We start from the raw sequence: 19,361 nt of genomic DNA, 5'->3' as shown, positions 1-19,361 counted from the left end.
AGATCCCTATTTCTGCTAGCATCTAAAAGATAAAATTCAGCTGCTGTTTTATAACATGTTGCTAAGCTATTGATTATCACAAAACAAAAGAAACATCTAAAAAAGTAAATTTCTCATTAAAATGTGAAGACTAAACTATTAAACAAATTACCTGTAAGCTCTAACATATTTATAAAGCAGAAAGCTAAGGAATAATAACACAGTGACAAGGAAATACAAGTTTCGTTTTAAAGTCCTACTTTATATTAATGATGATTCTTAACATTTGAAACATCTGCTGATTTCAACTATTAAGGCAAAATAAACACAGACATCCCACCAAAGTAATTTTCTGCTAATTAGGCAGCAGTCCTTTGGGTATTTTTGAGCTAATAATTTTATATTTTCTCGAGAGATTTTTGCTTTGTGTGCATGCATAAGACTTAATGCATTTTAAGATAGTTTCATTTGGGGGGGGGAGAGAATAGTTCACTTTAAATCATTCCTACTACTAAAAAGAGGGATTGACTTTTGTAGGACAAAATCTACAAATGATATTGTCCAGAATTGCTTTCAACCTTCTAAAAATGAGCACGGGGTTCATTAGAAGCAAGATTGAGGCAATCCTGTTCCTCCAATGATATAGCTCACGTGAGTAGCGAGCTCACTTTTGAGATGCTCGATGATCTTCTGCCATCTGGTGGCCGCCAAAGAGGGCCACTGGACAGAGTGACGACGATGTAGTCTAGACCTAAATCAGAATGCATTTTCTTATTCTACATTCATGCCTCTTGATGAATTCATGTTTTTGGAGAATTGTCCTCTTACTCCGAAAGGGACACCTCACCCTAAATCCTTAATAAACCAAAAAACCCATAGTTTTTACAGTGAATAGTCCTGTCTCTAATTCATATAAGATTATACATGTATTTTTTTAAAGTATATATATTTATATTTTTCTGGGACGTTTATATACCATTGCTAGCAGAGCATACATAGGCTAAAATTCCTATTATTAAATACTGTAGATACAATTTAAGTTTCAATTGACGAGGTCACTTGTTAGTTTTGGCTGCCCTCTTGTGTTCACAAGCAAAACTACAAGTTAGTATAGACAAAAGGCTTTTCGGTCCCATTCTGATGATGCTGTTGCAATATTTTCACTGAGTCTTTAGCAGTTGACCATTGGTTGACTTACGTTAACTGCATGGTCTCATGTAGTGTCTTTGTAACTTCAGGCATCTCCTGGAAACAAAGCTTGGATTCTGTGAGCATATCAATCTTTAGCTTTAGAGAACTTTCTCCCTCTCTTTTGCAAATTTATCTGGCCTCTGAAAAGATTATATTTATTGCTTTGCTCCATTAGCACAATATCATAAAATTTTATAATTTTCATCCTTATAATTAGCCCAAATTATCACATTGTGAATGTATTTCAGAAAGTATCAGAATACTCTTTTTGATGGTATTAAATCTTTGGCATGATTCCCAGCATGGGCTTGAATTTAATGTAAGAAGTCCCTGAACGATTTTAAAAGTATTTTTTCAGATCAGTCAAAGAAATCTTCTAATTTCCTAAAATTAATTGCTTAATCTATTTAAAAATGCCAAAGTGGGGTTTTTGTCAGCAGGTTCGAAACATACAGAAAGGATAGTTTTAGTTGTTCTTGTATGGTTTTCTCTGATAGAGAATTTTACATTATTTCCAGGATTTTGAAACAAGATAATGTTTCGTAATAGACCCTGTGTTATAATTTTAAATTCTCTTCATCCTGAGCCAAAGATACCTGTCAGGTACCAAACAAGAGAAATAAAAACATCATGAGATTGAAGATATCCTTTGAACTGGCATGCCAAATGTATTCAAGACAGTGTTCTAAACAATAGAGAAATAAGAAGCTGTGGCTCTTATGTTTATAACCTGTTGCAAGACACAGGACCTGTTCAGGAAAAAATTATATAAGAGAACATGCAATTAATGCAATAGTAGTGTTAAAGCAAAACGGACAGTTGAAAATGACACAGCTCACTTCACATTGATGAGAGCATGCGTAGCAGGCGGGAGCATTTGACCTAGATCTTTCCTGAATGGGAAGGTAGCAAGCAGATAAAGGAAGGAGGGAAGGAAGAAGTGTTTCAGATATACGAAATGGCATAAGCAAAAGCTCCATATTGGAGAAGTGTTAACTTTTTACCTTCTGTTAAAATAAAACACAACAAATTTTCATAGAATATGTGTTTTTAGTTGTTAAAATGCTAGAGGCTAACATTGTAATAGTAACTGTACTTTTTGTCTCTCTCTGAAGTCTGTAGTTCAGAACCAGAAAATGTTCAAGCCGACCCAGAAAATTATACCAGCCTTCTTGTTACATGGGAGAGACCTCGAGTAGTTTATGACACCATGATTGAGAAATTTGCGGTTCTGTACCAGCAGTTAGAGGGAGAAGACCAAACCAAGCATGAATTTTTGACAGATGGCTATCAAGACTTGGTAACTATTAAGATCAGTTGTTTCATGTATTGATAACATTGTGGTTTAATTTCCATGGAAAGAACTTAGAAGACTTTAATTATATCATGTACTGATAGCACTAGAATTTAATGTTCAAGGTAAAAACTTAGAAATGATTACATATTGTTGCCCTAAACTTTGTGTGAAACTCTCCAGTGCAGAGGAGAGGAAGCAGAAACTATACTAAATTAGGTTGAAACTTACAGGGAATTACACTAGGTTCTTATTTGTCTTCAATTACAGAAAGGTCCCAGCTTTGCCAACAACAGCATTATAGAGTAGACACTTATACAAGACTTAGGACCTAGAGTTCATCTAGGGTAGTCTCTCTTTACAAATAAAGGGACTCGGAGAACAGTTAAATACCTTGACCGTGATCTCGCAGTTGTGGAAATAATTGAACCTGGAATCTCAGTGCTCTGATACTGTCATATATCATTGACCCACCATACTCTACCAGCATGAGAAAATAGAGTAGGGGACTCTTTGCATCAAATTCCCAAGTAACAGATATGAAGTCAATTGAGTCGGAACTTTTGGAATCTGAGGCAGATTCCAAAGGAATCTGATCCACTTCCTTCTCCTCTCCACCCATGCACACACACTAAAGAAAATAAACTACAGTATGAAACAGTTGAATCACTGTATTATACACCTGAAACTAACATTGTATATTAACTAACTGGAATTAAAATTAAAACTTTTTAAAAAAATTCAGGTTCCTTCTGTGATCTGAGTATCTCAGTATTAAACTTTGTCTTGATAGGGAAACATTGGCCGTAGATTGGGCTCTAGTTGAGAACACCTTATCTGGGTAAGGCCTTAGGAGAGCCCCAGTGCAGGCCAAAGGTGTTACTGAACTGTGCATTCACAGAACTGGAGTCCCACCAGGCCGAGGAACCTGCATTTAAACAAAAACTGTCTTTTATACCATGGTGTTGACTATCATATGGAAAAATTTGATAAAATACCTAACGACTCTTTAATCCAGGTGTCTAGAACAGAGATATTATGAACTATCCATGTCATGCAATTTTGAGAATATGTGATTTTTTTCATTTCATAATGATGTTAAGAAAATAGTAATTCTATTACTGTTTGGCTTATATATTGTTGTGATAAAGAGATAGATTGGTTTTTCATCATATTTTTCACATTTGCCCTTTGCAATTGGTACATGTTTATTTGTCTAAGATACTAATTTGTAGTTTAGGGTACTCATTTAAGAATCTGATGAGTTCTAGTTAAAAATAAAACTTTCTAAAACTAAAATTGATTTTTCAAAAAAACAAACAAAAAAACTAATTCACAAATATCACAAGTTCAACTTAACAACATTGCATAGTTCTTCTTAGATTAATAAAATATATTTTCCGTTAACAGATGAGAAAATGTTTTCTAAAGACAGATGTCTGTTATGTAAGTGTCCTGTTGAGAATAAAACATCAGTATAACTACTGACATCTTTCTTTTAGGGTGCTATTCTCAATAATTTACTACCCAATATGAGTTATGTGCTTCAGATAGTAGCCATTTGCACTAATGGCTTATACGGAAAGTACAGTGACCAGCTTATTGTTGACATGCCTTCTGATGACCCGGGTAAGTCCCCTGTTATGCCTTTATATCTACATAAATAAGGCTAGTTTAGTTATAGGATACAATGGTGCCTTTATCTCTGAATTTATATTTTGGCCAGAAGGCAAAATGATTTTTTTGGGGGGGGGGGTCTGGATCATCAGCTAATTTTTTGAAGCATGGAAACCATTTTCATTCAAAAGATCTGGTGCAGGACAATAAGTAAATTTATTCTAAATGTTGACGTTTTCTGTTTGTGAAATAAGAACAACAAAATCTGTTGTTATGTCTGTAATGGTCATCAAGTGAAAATACTCATGTAAATATTAAGACTTCTATTTTGATAATGAAGAATCGATCTCATTTGTGTTCATTTCCTTTTTCAGCCCCCAAAGCATTTTGTAGTAAGTATATACGTGATCATAAGATCATGTGAGGTACTTTGACATATCTATACAAAACATCTAATAGTTTGTCTTGGGTCCTTTCTTTTTTCTTTCTTTTTTTTAAATGATATGTGTATCTTAGGTATTTTCACACACTTTTTATAATTCTGTGTGAAGGGGTTAGAGTGCTTTCCTCTTAGTTGATTTGCCAGGACTGTTTCACAAAGCGAAACAAAGATGTTGCTTCTAATTGTATTTTATTTGCATGCATTTTTCTGTAAGTATTACAGGAAAATCTTTTGATCTAAAACCTTATGCGATAATTAAATAAAGTGCAGACCATCGTAATTTGACAATTTACAAATGTATATAATTAAAGCCTTCCTTTTGTTAGCATAAGCAGTTTTAAGGTAAGAGAATGGAATTATGTATGTATGTATATGTATGTATATGTGTATATTTATATACATATAGACATCATGCTTATGCATATTCATAAATACATGCAAATGTGCATACACAAATATAAATATTCTGTGGTCATCCCATTATACCATGAGTCAACTCACTGATATTTTTATAAATTTTTAATGGATGGTAGTATATTAATTAAAGCCTATTCCAGTTTGACATATTGAAGAAACACTGGTATGCTGATTAGCCTTTGTGGTCTCTATGATACAGCAAGGACTTTACTCCATTACGAGCTTGTTCATTGATTACCTCAACTGAGGTGTTCTCACTAGTTAAATTTTTAAGCTAAAGTATGTTTGTCAGAGCATTAGATGATAGATTATGTATCCTCCTAAACCGTAGGCTGCAAAACTTGCCAATATATTTCCCAGATTAAAATGTGGATGGCTATTGAATATTACTACTATCACGATGGCAATGTCACTATTTAATATTTCTTATGATCTGCCTCATGACCTGGGTATAATGTATTGTTTTTATTTAGCATTGATTTTCAGAATGAGGTTATTTTTAAACAGAATGTGAGCTCTAAATCTTATGGAAACTTGAGCATCCTATTAATTGGCCCGTTAGCAGTTATCCCATACCATGCTCCTCCATTGGCTGTCATCCCTCACCAAAGTTCCCCACATGGATCCACCCAGAAAATGGCGTGTTTAACAGAACACGTTGACTATATTGGCCAATATCATATGTGAACTGATGAAATATGGCGTATAAAAATCCCCCCGAATGCTGTTGTGTATTTTAGGGTATGAATTATGTTAAATACATTCATTTAATTTGCTACTGTCATTTAATTATACCACTCTCATTTCTGCCCATAAAACAATTTTCCAGGAGTTTACAAAAAATAATTACTTCTAGCTATTTGTGGCATGTCTTTCTTACTCTATCTCCTATGTCAGAATTTTAAACTTTAGGAATTTTTTTCTCTTTTTATGTTGCTGAGATGCTTATTGCATGAAGAAAAACAGACTGAATGTTTATTTTCTGCAGAAGTGATTTCTGAGTGCTCCTGTCAGACTGAGTCTGTATTGGCCCAAAGTACAACATCCTTGTATCATCTGTAGCACCTTCACATTTATACGTAATAACAAACATTGTAACTTGATTTCCATTTATTCAAAGGCTGAGGACACTGTTGAGCCCTCAGATATGAGGATTTATTATGAGATATTAATTTGGGCATACCATTTAATCTCCATGGATATCTCAGTCCCTTAAAGCATTTTGTACAGTAATGATGTTTTAGTAAAAGATGGTATTTGATTTGATGTTTCACTATGATATTCCTCTTCAAAGCTGATGTTAAAAACTTACATAGATTAGTCCTTAATTATTTCTACCAAAAAGTCCTTCATCAAAAGCCAACTTACCCAATATTTGGGGTCTTCCTATTTTTCATAAAGAAAATATTTGTTCTTTTAGAACTCATTTTTCCTGATCTAAAAGGTGGAAATGGCATTTCAATTCATATATTTTCAATTTGTTATTAAAACTACATTATTTTAAATATTGTTTCTGTGATAAATATATCACAGTAAAAATCTTGACCGAAGTACTATCTTGTGGTTTAGTATGATGATACCTACAAGATTTGTGAGTTTTATGATTTATGTGGCTAATAGAGATATAGGTGGCCTTTGAGTTTGCTGCTTATTTCATCATTTTTATTAGTACCATTTCATCCTGTTTATCATGTTGTTCATTAACTTAGTAACATTATAATGTATCCTATTGAATTATTTATTATTATTTCAGATAAGCTTTTTTCTAAATACTGTATATAGTTTTTTGCTTTTGTTAAAAAGAAATGAAGGAGGTCATTTATAGTTGCCTCGTTTTTTCAATGGTAGATTTCAAATATTTTAATCCATATCCATGAAAGAAAAAACCTTCCAAATTGTGAATTTAACTTGGGCTAATTTGATTGTTGTTTGTGCATTTTAATTACACTTGTGTACCACAATGTCACCATAAGACTAGTGGCCATGAAACATTACTGCAAATTGCCATTTTCAAATACATGCATAAATTTATATTAAGAAACAATTTGATTTTGTCCAGAAAATCTTGTAAAGGTTAAACTGAAATGTATATTCTTTGTAGAAAATTATATTTATGAATAAGTAATTCATAAATATATTTATTTCATTGTAACTAAAATAATTGTGTCATTTCTACATAGAGTTAGTTATTATACAATTACAGAAGAAATTATTTAAGTACATGTTGTAGGGCCTTGATAATTGTGTGTGTCAAATTTAAATGCATGGTAAATTAGATCAACACATTTTTCTGTTGTTATGTGCTTTTCAGTCATATTATAGTTGTGTTTGTTCAATCACTCTACATCTCTCCTTGCTCTGCTGTACCATCCTGTGCTATGGGTGTTATTATATAATAATATTTGAAATCACAGTTTGAGGAGATTGCAGTCTACATTGCTTTGCCCTTTTGCACTGTAAAACTTGGCTTCCTTCAATTAAATAAGCCTTGCCTGCCAACCTACGTCAGTGTTGCTTTTTTGTGTTATGGAATATTATTGTGTGACTAACATGTCCTTTTAGAAAACTTAACATTACATGTGCCTCCAAAACAGAATGAACCAATCGCTTTTGTTCAGTTATCACACTTACGTGAATTTTAAGTGTTCTCTGGAAAGAAAAAATATTAACAATCTTTACTGTTGGACATTTTATAGCCTTCATGCAGTCTGTTTTGAGAACGTGAACGAGAAGACTGTAAACTAGTATAATTTTGAACAACTTAATATATCAGTATTGCCTGAATCAGGTCAGTGGCTACTGCAATAGCAATTGTTTGTGAGGAAGCAGCCGGCCAGAGGGCACGCAGTATGAGATCTTGTGCCCGTCACCAGAATGACACCTTGGGTGCTGGGAACTCTCAGAGTTAGAAATATGGCCTCAGAATCTCCAGGAAGAGAGGAAACATTTTCTAAAATTATTTTATTTCAAAATTTTCTGAAGAGGCCCAGGAGTAGATTTTTGGACTATAAGGGGGAAGAAGTATTCCAGGGCAACCCCAGAATTTTGGTCAATTTGAATAATCAAATTGGAAACCAAAACGAAGATCCTTCGAAGTGGGTTAATACTTACAGATATGAAGTCATCCATGCTTGGGGTATTTACCCATGAGAGTGCCATGAAGCAAAGAGGGACCCAAGGACTGCTTGGAGCCATACATTCTGCCCCTCGGGCCTAAAGCAGGCCCAGAGGAAATGTCTCACTTCTTATAGGGGTGAACAGTAAAGCTAGTTTTAGTAGAACTCATTGATACTCTTCAGGGGAAATGACTGGGTAAAATCATGTATTCTAACTTATAAGAACCCAAATCCATATAGTCAGTTTGTGCTATGGTGAAAGGATAAAAATAGATCCCATGCAATGACATACTCTGAGAATATGGAAAGAAAAGGAGGTCAGTCCTCAACGTGGTAATTATATATACCCTACCCCAGCCTTGACAATCAATAAGAAAATGTTTTTGCCCATTAGAAATATGATGTTAGGTAAACTTAGATCATGGTTTTGTTAATGTTTGCTTGTTTTTTTTTGTTTGTTTGTTGGTTTTGGTTTTTCTTTTTTTAAGATTTTATTTATTTATTCGACAGAGATCACAAGTAGGCAGAGAGGCAGGCAGAGAGAGAGAGGGAGGGAGAAGCAGGCTCCCTGCTGAGCAGAGAGCCCAATGTGGGGCTCGATCCCATCAGGACCTGAGCTGAAGGCAGAGGCTTTAACCCACTGAGCCACCCAGGCGCCCCATGCTTGCTTGTTTTTAATTTTAAAACATTTCCTTAAGCATGTTGAAGAGAATGGATTATCACTGAGCCTTTTTTCCCCACGGCCTCTTAACAGAGAAAAATTGACAGTATCATATAAGTATCACTAGCAAATATTTGTTATGACTTGCCCTTATTAATATTAAAATATTTTAAAAGTACATGAAAGGGTGTGACGCCATTTAAAAGCATTTCGGTAAAATTATGCATTGTGTTACAGGCTGAATTTGAAGGCTTTCATGTCCATGAACTTCTCTAATTGTATTTTATAGAAAATCATACGAAGGTTCTTGTTTGTCTTTTACAGTTTAACTGCATCCATCCTGTCTTTAAACTGACCTGTACTGATTTCCTTGGAGGTTATAGAGACACAAATGTTTCAAACTATTGAAATCAGTTTAATTTCAAAACATGAAGAATAAAGAGCATGAAAAACAAAAAAATAGAAAATGGAGATCATTAATGATCCAAATAAAGGATCCAAACTCTTTCATGGTCGGTTTTAACAAGAAAAAAAAAAAAAAAATAGAGTATTGAAATTTAAGTCAGGGCTAAATTAACATTGTTCAGGGTAAGTAACTTTGAGACAGCTGAAGAGTCAAAGGTATTACTTTTATCTAAATTCTCTTGAGAGGGTGAATCTTCTCAATTTTTCTTGACTCCTCTAAGTACAATCCATGCATAGGACTACATGATGGTCTTATATTTTTCTTTCTTTCTTTCTTTCTTTTTAGGGTCTTACATTTCTTAATGCCTAGAAATTTTCTGATAAAAACAAACTCAAAAAAGTCTGTGGGTTTTGTGTGTGTGTGTGTGTGTGTGTGTGTGTGGTTTTTTTTTACTTTTCTGTATGTATATTTTATTTTATTTTTTATTTTTTTATTATGTTCAATTAGCCAACATATAGTACATCATTAGTTTTTGATGTAGTGTTCAACAATTCATTAGTTGCATATAATACCCAGTGCTCATCACCACACACGCCCTCTGTAATACCCATCACCCTATTACCCCATCCTCCCACCACCTTCCCTCCCATAACCCTCAGTTTGGGTCCCGGAGTCTAAAGTCTCTCATGGTTTGTCTCCCTCTCTGATTTCTTCCCATTCCGTTTTCCCTCCCTTGCCCTGTGATCCTATTCCTTATGTTCCACATATGAGTGAAACCAAATGATAATTGTCTCTTTCTGATTGATTTACTTCACTCAGCATAATCCCCTCCAGTCCCGTCCACATTGATACAAATGGTGGGTATTCATCCTCTCTGATCGCCGAGTAATACCCCATTGTGTATATGAACATCTTTATCCATTCATCTGTTGAAGGACGTCTCAGCTCCTTCCACAGTTTGGCTATTGTGGGGGGGTGGGGGGATAAAAGAAAGAAAGGAAACCTGTGTTATAAAACAGGGCTGGATGTGATCAACATTTCATGTTAATTCAATTTTGCCTTTGAAAACTTTAGAGCATATGCATTTCCCGTGAGGATACTTAGAGGTACAAAGCCTAGAACAGAAGCAGCATTGGGATAGTGAAGAACATGAATTTTGGAGATGGAGTGAGATACTTCAGAAGCTTTCTTGTAATAATGCTCAGCTCAAGCTGAAGCCATTGCAGCCCGGATGAAGCATGAGGAACAGTGCTTCTCCCGTGGGCCTCTCTGTAATTTGGCATCGGGTCTAGATTCCTTGTTGGAGAGAGAGAGAACCAGCTCCTAATCTTTCCTCACATTTGCTGACAGGTTTTGTTTCAGGACTAAGATATCCATGTCCTGGAAATAGACTGATTCTGGACACTACAGCTTGAACAATCCCGGCCAGTGTGTTGTTTGCGTAGACAGAACTACTGAGTTTCCCTGGGGAGGAGGACCTGGAGTGACTCTGGTCAGTCATTCCTGTCCATTTGGTGTGACACCCTGTGTTCATATATATTAGCGTGAGCCCAGATTCACAGCAGTAACGGAATCATGTGACCCTCAACCAGAAGAGGAACTGGAGGAATAAGTAGCTGAACAAGAAAATAAATCGTGTCAATTGTTTGTTGTTGTTGTTGTTAAGATTGTATTTATGTATTTGAGAGAAAGAGTGAGTGAATGAGAGAGAGAAAGAGCACACATGTAGGGGGAGAGGGAGAAGCAGGCTCCCCACCAAGCAGGGAGCCCGAAGCAGGGCCCGATCCCAGGATCCTGGGATCACGACCTGAGCCGAAGGCAGACGCCTAACCGACTGAGCCACCCAGACGCCCCTAAATCCTGTCATTCTCTCCCTAATCCCTGGCATTGCCCGAACTATCAGCCCTGCTAAGGATGAAGCTCTACACTAATGAAAAATTATTTCAGTTTTTTATACTCAGTAATATCAGCCTGTCTGCCTCTCCCTTCTTAGCTTTACTCCCACACAGAGGGGAGGGGGAAGGAGAAGGGAGTTGGAGTCGAGGATAGAGATGAAGGTTTTGAATGCAGTTTCATATAGGTGTGTATAACAGTGTGTTATGTAGTGTTCAGTAGTATTGAAACCTAAAACCTGAAATTTTTATTTTTGGAGATTCTGTATTTTCAAAGCTAACAAGTCTTTTTTTTTTTTCCCCCCCTCTCTCCCCTTTCCATCCAAAGGTAAACCTGCAGGGTTGGAATTGTTGAATAAACATTTTAATAATTTTGTTTCTGATTTCGTAGAACTTGACCTCTTCCCTGAATTAATTGGAACTGAAGAAATAGTCAAGGTATTGTAGCTATTTTTATATTAACATGTTATAAAATTAAAAAGTCTTTTTTCAGTTATTGGTTAAGTTTCAGATGTTGCATCAATCAAAGTTTGTGATGCATTATTCATTGTACGGTTAGTTGCTGAGCTCTGTAGATGGCCACGTAATTGATACACAGAATTCTTCCATGAAAGAACTGGAAGAGACTTTGATAGAATCATAAAATAACAAAAAGTGATGATGATGAAAAAAATGAACTTTAAAGATAATTATAGCTACAAACTAGATCTATAATTTAGAATTTTTTCAGTGTTCAAGTTTTTCTGAAAGACTAATATTTAGCCAATTCTTAATATTTCTACAGATTATTTATAAATACCTTAACTAATGGTTGACAGATTGATAATAAATATGAACACAAATACAAGTTGTATATATTCTGTTGCCCATTCAATATAAATAATTGTGTTTGGATTATTCATCTGGTGTCTGTTGCTAGCATAATGTCTTATAAGTAGGTATTCAAGAATATTTATAAATTTTAACATCATCTTAGTTTTTAAAATAGAGAAGATCTGGTGGATGCACCTTCTGTTTCATCCTCAGCCAAAATGTACTGTTCATCCTAACTGAGATTGTATGTTAAATCCAGGTGCTATTCTTAATGTCGTATGAATGTATGTATATGTACACCTGTGTATGAGGTCACAGAGTGTGGTAATTAATGCTTCCATCTGGCAATAAATGGCAGTTAGATTGTGTTCTCACATGTATAATTGTCTCAATAATTTATATATCTTATGGCACTTCCCTCCTGTAAAGGATTATTTTACTAAAGTGAGCCATCTACCTTTCAACAAGAGTTCACAAAATTCAGCTAAGGATATCTTTGTGTGTATGTGTGTGCACGTGGATAGGTGTCTACCCAGAAACGATCACCAGGTTGCAAACTGCCAGCTTCTCATGGTATCTTCACATGGCAGAGAACAGAGCAGAAGAAGCAAGCTCTCTCATGATTCTGACTATAAGGACATTAATCCCATTCATGAAGGCTCTACCCTTAAGACATCACCTAATTTCAGTTACTTCCCAAAGGCCCCAGTTCTAATACCATCACTTTGAGGGGTAGGATTTCAGCATACAGACTGGGGGGAGGGCATAAATGCTTAGTCCATAATACTAGTCACTACCATTGATTCATGCAGGTGTGAATGATGGAGGTTGGCAAATTCCTGGAATGTATCTGTAATGGTTGCTAAAACTGAATTTGGAAGTGAATAGTTTGGGGGATGTTTCTTAGGTTGTCTTCAAATAAAAATGCATTACTTTGAAGGAAAAAGTATCTCCAGCATGATCAAGGCCTTACAATAAAATTTTCTAAGTGGAAGCTGTGAAGAATAACAGGTGTGACACAGTTCAAAACCATAGTGGAAGAGAGATTCACAGTAACTCTGTAAGAAAATGTAGGGAGTATACATTAAAATATTTGTGGTTTCAGGTATGTATAAAGTAATCATAGAGCACGAATGATCTGTTCTTCTTGAAATGTTGACATGAGGTCACATGACTTCATAGGTAGCATTAATAAATGGTGCATCATTTTCATCACATTCTCTTTTTTTTTAAGACTTGTTTATTTTAGAGAGAAAGAGGGAGAGTGCGCATGCGCAAGTGGTGGGGGGGAGGGGCAGAGGGAGAGAGTGTCTTAGGCAGACTCCCCACTGAGCATAGAGCATGGTGTGGGGCTTGATTCCATTACCCTGAGATCACAACCTGAGCCAAAACCAAGAGTTGAGCGCTTAACCGACTGTGCCACCCAGGCATCCCCATCTTCATCGGATTCTGAAAGTTATCTGAACATGGTTTAAGATTCAGATTCTTTCCGTGATACTGGTTTAGTTCTTACTAATTTGTACTCTGTCAGCTTTCTTCTTTTAAGGGACATGACTTAGAAAGATCTAATAAATGACAGTGCTAGCAAACTGGCAAAATCATATCCCATGTGGACTAAAAATGCCATGTCTTAGTATCTTTTGCAGTTTAGTTTTCTAAGCATATGATTAGACATATTACAAAATGCACAGTTTAAAAAAAGAAAAAAGAAAAAAAGGCAGAAAGCATGGGTCTTGACTGACCATTAGCTGGAACGCTCCTGGGCCATTACAGGGACAAGTGTTCCTAGAAGATCTGGGTCACCTGAATGGTATTTCTAAGGAAAATACAAAATTAAATAACTAATGTAGAAGCATACTTCGACAATTTGTCTTTAACAAAATCTGCCCATGGGGGCACCTGGGTGTCTCAGTCAGTTAAGCATCTGACTCTTGGTTTTGGCCCAGGACATGATCTCAGGGTACTGAGATCAAGCTCCCTGAGATCAGTATGGAGTCTGCTTGTCTCCTCTCCCTCTGCTCCTCCCCTCCACCCTCTCTCTCAAATAAATAAATAAAATTTTTAAAAAAATAATATATGTTAATTCATTGAATTTGAATAAAATAAAATAAAAAATAACTATAATAAAATATCTGCCTGTGTCTTGAGTGGAAACATTTATTTATTACTTTTTTAAAAGATTTTGTTTGTTTATTTATTTATTTATTTATTTGTCAGAGAGAGAGACACAGAGAGAGAGGGAAGGCAAGCAGGGAGAGTGGAGAGGGAGAAGCAGGCTTCCCGCCAAGCAAGGAGCCCAATGCAGGGCTAGATCCCAGGACCCCAGTATCATGAGCTGAAGGCAGATATCCAAGGATTGAGCCACCCAGTAGCCCCAGAGTGGAAAATACTTAAAACAAAATGAAAAACCAAAACTACTTCTAGTCTTAAATCTTCCTTTTATGAGGGGTTAAAAATTACGATTTATTCTGAATGTATACAATGAAATATTCTGAATATGCAGCTCATTAGATCTTTGAAATAAATTGTTTCATTTCATATTATAAGAAGCTAATTGCTATTCAGTTCGTTGCTGGATGAGCTGAACAGAGAAACATAATACAAAATAAGTACCATGTTAAGTAACACTATCAATAAATAAATTATAATGCACCTTTCTTTCAAAGCTGTGGTACCTATTAATTTAATCACTTTCATAGCATTAAAGTAAAGGCAGTCATAAATAGGAAGTTTTCATTAAGTTTAATGAAAACTAGTATCTGTAGAACGTGGATGATAAAGGTTATAGGATAGAGGCATGGCTTCTGTGGGATGGTGCTTTATGAGGAGAAGTTTCCACAAATGAAGATTAACAGTGTAATGCAGTATAAGCTATTATTAAGAAGTCTTTTTTTTTTCTTATTTCCTTATGTTCCATTAAATCTTGTTTGCCTTTCAAAAGAAGGAAGAAGAGGGAAAAGACATTGGAGAAGACACTGTTGTGAATCCTGGTCGAGACAGTGCCTCAAACCAAATAAGGAGAAAGGAACCCCAGATTCCTACTACAACAAACTACAATCACGTAGGGACTAAATACAATGAGGCCAAGACTAACCGATCCCCAACAAGAGGAAGTGACTTCTCTGGGAAGGGTGATATTCCCAATATATCTTTAGATTCCACTTCCCAACCAGTCACTGGATTAACCCCCCAAAAAGATGTTACTTTGACTTCTCGGACTGTGACTAAAATGCCACCTCACCCTCTGGAAGGCAGTGCAGCCTCTTTAAATGACAGCTTGAAAACTCTTCTCAGAGTTCCACAAATGAACTTGACTGGGACCGTGGAATCTTTAAATACAGTTTCTATAACGGAATCTCAAGAGGTATCTACTGATATCAGTGAGGATGAGAGTTTATTGACGAGTTTCAAGCTCGATACAGGACCTGACGATTCTTCGGGCTCCAGTCCGGCAACTTCTTCTATGCCGTTCGTCTCTGAGAACATATCCCATGGGTATGTGTTTTCTTCCGAAAACCCAGAGGCGATCACATATGATATCCTTCTACCAGAATCTACAAGAAATGCTTCCGAAGGGTCAGCCTCTTCGGGTTCAGAAGAATCTCTGAAGGATCCTTCCATTGACGGAAACGTGTGGTTTGTTAGCACCACAGATGTGGTAACACAAGCTGACGCTGGATCGGGCAGAGAGAGCCTTCTCCAGACTAACTACACCGAGATACAGACCGACGAACCTGAGAAGACAGCTGAGTCTTCATCTCTGGGCCCACTGGTGTCACAGGGTGCCCCGGTCACGGATCTGGAGATGCCACCTTATTCTACCTTTGCCTACTTCCCGACTGAGGTAACACCTCACGCGTTTACTCCATCCTCTGCGCAACAGGACTCGGTCCCCACTGTCAGCTTGGTACAGTCGCAGACAACTCAACCGGTGTACAATGGTGAGACACCTCTTCAACCTTTCTACACTAGTGACGTCTTTCCTCTAGTCACCCCTTTGTTGCTTGACAATCAGATCCTCAACACTACCCCCGCTGCTTCAAGTAGTGATTCGGCCTTGCATGCTACGCCTGTATTTCCCAGTGTCGATGTGTCATTTGATTCCATCCTGTCTTCCTATGATGGTGCACCTTTGCTTCCATTTTCCTCTGCTTCCTTCAGTAGTGAATTGTTTCAGCACCTGTACACGGTTTCTCAGCTCCTCCCACAAGTTACTTCAGCTGTTGCGAGCGATAAGCTGTCCCTGCATGCTTCTCTGCCAGTGGCTGGGGGTGATTTGCTGTTAGAGGCCAGCCTTGCTCAATGTTCTGATGTCACGTCACATCAGCCCACTGCTCACGCTGCTTCGGAGACCTTGGAATTTGGCGTTAGTGAATCTGGTGTCCTTTACCAAACGCTTATGTTTTCTCACGCCGAACCACCCAGCAGTGATGTCACGGTGCATGCACGTTCTTCAGGGCCTGAGCCTTCCCGTGCCTTATCTAGTCAGGAGGGCTCCCCACACTTCTTCACGGTGCCCCGCAGTTCGGCAGTCCCCGTGCATGGTTCTGTGGGTGTATCTCTCCCGGCTCCCCTGTTTAGCAGCCCTAGCCACACTCCGGCGCCTCCGTCTTCGTGCATAACCCCGACGGCGACCGCGTCCTTGCTGCCGCCTCCTCCCGGCCCCTCCGGGGATGGGGAGTGGTCCGCAGCCTCCTCCGATAGTGAATTTCTTTTACCGGACACAGATGGCCTGACAGCCCTTAACGTGTCTTCACCTGTTTCTGTAGCTGAATTTACATACGCAACATCTGTGTTTGGTGATGAGAATAAGCCGCTTTCGAAAAGTGACATAATGTATGGAAATGAGACTGAACTGCAGATTTCTTCTTTCAGTGAGCTGGTGTACCCTCCGGAAAGCACAGCCCTGCCCGACCTGTATGATACCCCAAATAAGTTGACCACGTCTTTACAAGAATCCCCTGTTTCCTTTTCTAGCACAAAGGGCTTGTTTCCAGGGTCTGTCACTCCCGCTGCCACTAAGGTTTTTGAGCATGAAATTAGTCAAGCTCCGGAGAATACCTTTTCGGTTCCACCTGCCCATGCTGCCTCTGGAGCGTTCGGGGACACTTTGCTTAGATCTGCGATTAGTGCGAGCTCAGAGCCAGGCTCCTCTGACCCCCCTTCTAGGGAAGCCTTAGCTGCTTCAACTCAGTTCTTCCTTCGTGAGCCCTCGGCTCCTTTCCATGCTGACGTGCTGCTGCAGCCCTCCTTTCAGGCTTCTGGTGTTGACTCGTTGCTTAAAACCGCTCTGCCCCCCTTGCCCAGCGAGCCACAGTCGCTCGAGACCCCCAAGGTCGATCCCGTTAGTTCTACGGTGCTGCGTCTCCTGGCCTCCAACTCTGCTTGGAGCGAGAACACGCTGCTCGCTACGTCTGTACCTGTTGCCCATGTATCACCTGCTTCTAGCGCACATGCTGCTTCACCTCAAGGTTTAACCATTTCTTACGCGAGTGAGAGATACTTTGAACCAGTTTTGCTTGAAAGCCAAAGTTCCCAGCAAATGGTACCTGACTTGTTCCCAACTGCCGATCTGGAGATGAACCAGGCCTTTCCCCCGAAAGGAGGGCATGCGTTTGCTACTCCTGTTTTATCAATTGATGTGCCACCAGATACGCTTATAAATGAGCTCATGTATCCCGATGACGTTTTCACCTCCTCCAAGGGGTCTGTCACTGACGAGGTGTCAGCTGGTAGCCCAACCGTCGTCTCTGATACACCCGTAACTGCCGCTCGTCCCATCCCTTTAGGAAGTGTGTATGTTTCTGTTCCCGCGGTTCCTCCCGTCGAAGATGCCTCTGTCCCCACAACCAAGTCGCTGTTCCCTTCTCAGACAACTTCTGAGCTGATTCAGAGTGCCAGATCTGACGCTGATTCGGTGGGTGGGGGTGACGATGGTGATATTGATGATTATGATGATGATTATGATGACAGAGATAGAGACGGCTTATCCCTAAATAAGTGTATGTCGTGCTCCTCCTATAGAGAATCGCAGGAAAAGGTCATGAATGATTCAGACACCCAAGAGAGCAATCTTGTGGATCAGAATAACCCAAGCTCATATTCACTATCTGAAAATTCTGAAGAAGAAAATAAAGTCACAGGTGTCCTATCAGCCAGTCAGACCGAGATGGACAGGAGTCCCGATAAATCACCACCAGCAAAGGTGCTGTCCCAAAAGCCCAGTGATGGAAAACAGCACAGTGACCTTCAGACTGGTAATGCCCTGCTTCCTTTCACTCCAGAATCTGAAGCGTGGGCCGTTGTTGCAAGTGATGAAGAGAGTGGATCAGGGCAAGCTCTCTCAGATAACCTGAATGATAATGAGACCTCCACAGATTTCAGTTTTCCAGACATTAATGAAAGAGATGTTGATGGGGTCCTGGAAGCAGTTGACTCAGAAATCACTCCCGGATCCCCACAGTCCTCGACACCGACTGTGACTAGCAGGCACTCAGACGTATTCAACATTTCAGAGGCAGGTTAGTTATGGATCCCAGAGATAGACCACGGTATGGTGGTTTTCTTCCTCAAAAAATAGAAAAATCACGGAAGGAGAAATTTGGTAAAGTGGCACATCACTTTGTTTTTTTCCTCAAGACACTCAGCAAGGCCATTTACAGTTTTTTAAAGTGTGATTTTACTCATTGTGAATATTCAACACGTTTTGGTTAGTGGCTAGTTAAACATTTTTTATTTATTGTCAATTTTTCATATTCTGCAAGATGCTAGTTACACGCGGGAACAATTATGTGTGCGTAACGCATTTTTAGTATACTGCTTTTTAAATGATAGATTGGAGTGTGCTGTTCTTAGTTTTAATTTTTATAGCCACTTATGTTCTAAAATAAGTTGTAACCTAATTTCATTGAATTATAAAATGGATTATTAAACTCTGATAAGTAATATGTTATAAACACCTCTCTGACCCACCCCACAGTAAAGGGATGGTAATTTGCATATCCACCTCAGCCTGAGGACCTTTAAAAAAGCTCTGTTGCTGAGTTTTGAGAGTTAGTGGTAAGATTTTTTTTTTTTTTTTTTTAAGAACGTTTTAATTTTTGTAGATTGTCTTTGTTGGATTATCTTATTGTTGCCTAAAGAGGGCAGTGTGAACTAACAAGATACTTTCTACTTTGTACTTGTGTTTATCCACCTTTCTAAGAAGTTAGATAACGGTCATTAATATGCAGAGTCTGTATAGGTATTGTCTGACAAGATGTAAAACACTAGAACATTTTCTGTAGACATGCATTTCATTTGTTAATGTATCTTATGCAAATTAGTTTATTGGCCAGATGTTTCTTCGAGTAGATTCCTTGCAACCTATATATTACAGATGTTTGCTTTAAATGCCAATGGGGAGGAAAGGGAAATTCAGTGCCATTAGGCATAGGAAATACTAGATAATTTCACTGACTTGATAAGAATTTTATAATATGCTTTTATTAAATTTTAAGGAATTCTTTAGCAATGAAAATATTTCAGTCTTAA

General features: G+C 38.0%; 1 protein-coding gene across 4 annotated transcripts in view; it reads left to right on the top strand.

The window, feature by feature from the left end:
* Nucleotides 1–19,361, top strand: part of PTPRZ1 (protein tyrosine phosphatase receptor type Z1) — a 182,214-nt gene that overhangs the window by 120,525 nt on the left and 42,328 nt on the right. For 2 of the 4 annotated variants that reach the window (XM_032870494.1, XM_032870485.1), the window contains 4 exons: nucleotides 2,286–2,470; nucleotides 3,967–4,093; nucleotides 11,407–11,453; nucleotides 14,770–18,349. In XM_032870494.1, coding sequence (XP_032726385.1) covers nucleotides 2,286–2,470; nucleotides 3,967–4,093; nucleotides 11,407–11,453; nucleotides 14,770–18,349 — 3,939 coding nt within the window. The remainder of the gene's footprint in view (nucleotides 1–2,285; nucleotides 2,471–3,966; nucleotides 4,094–11,406; nucleotides 11,454–14,769; nucleotides 18,350–19,361) is intronic. The other 2 variants (XM_032870511.1, XM_032870503.1) reach the window with 1 other exon arrangement.

This window comes from Lontra canadensis, unplaced genomic scaffold (genome assembly GCF_010015895.1).
Source record: "Lontra canadensis isolate GAN:19392208 unplaced genomic scaffold, GSC_riverotter_1.0 scaffold2, whole genome shotgun sequence".
Taxonomy (NCBI): Eukaryota; Metazoa; Chordata; class Mammalia; order Carnivora; family Mustelidae; genus Lontra; species Lontra canadensis.
Note: the sequence above shows the minus strand (reverse complement) of the source record. Positions and strands in the feature narration are given on the sequence as shown.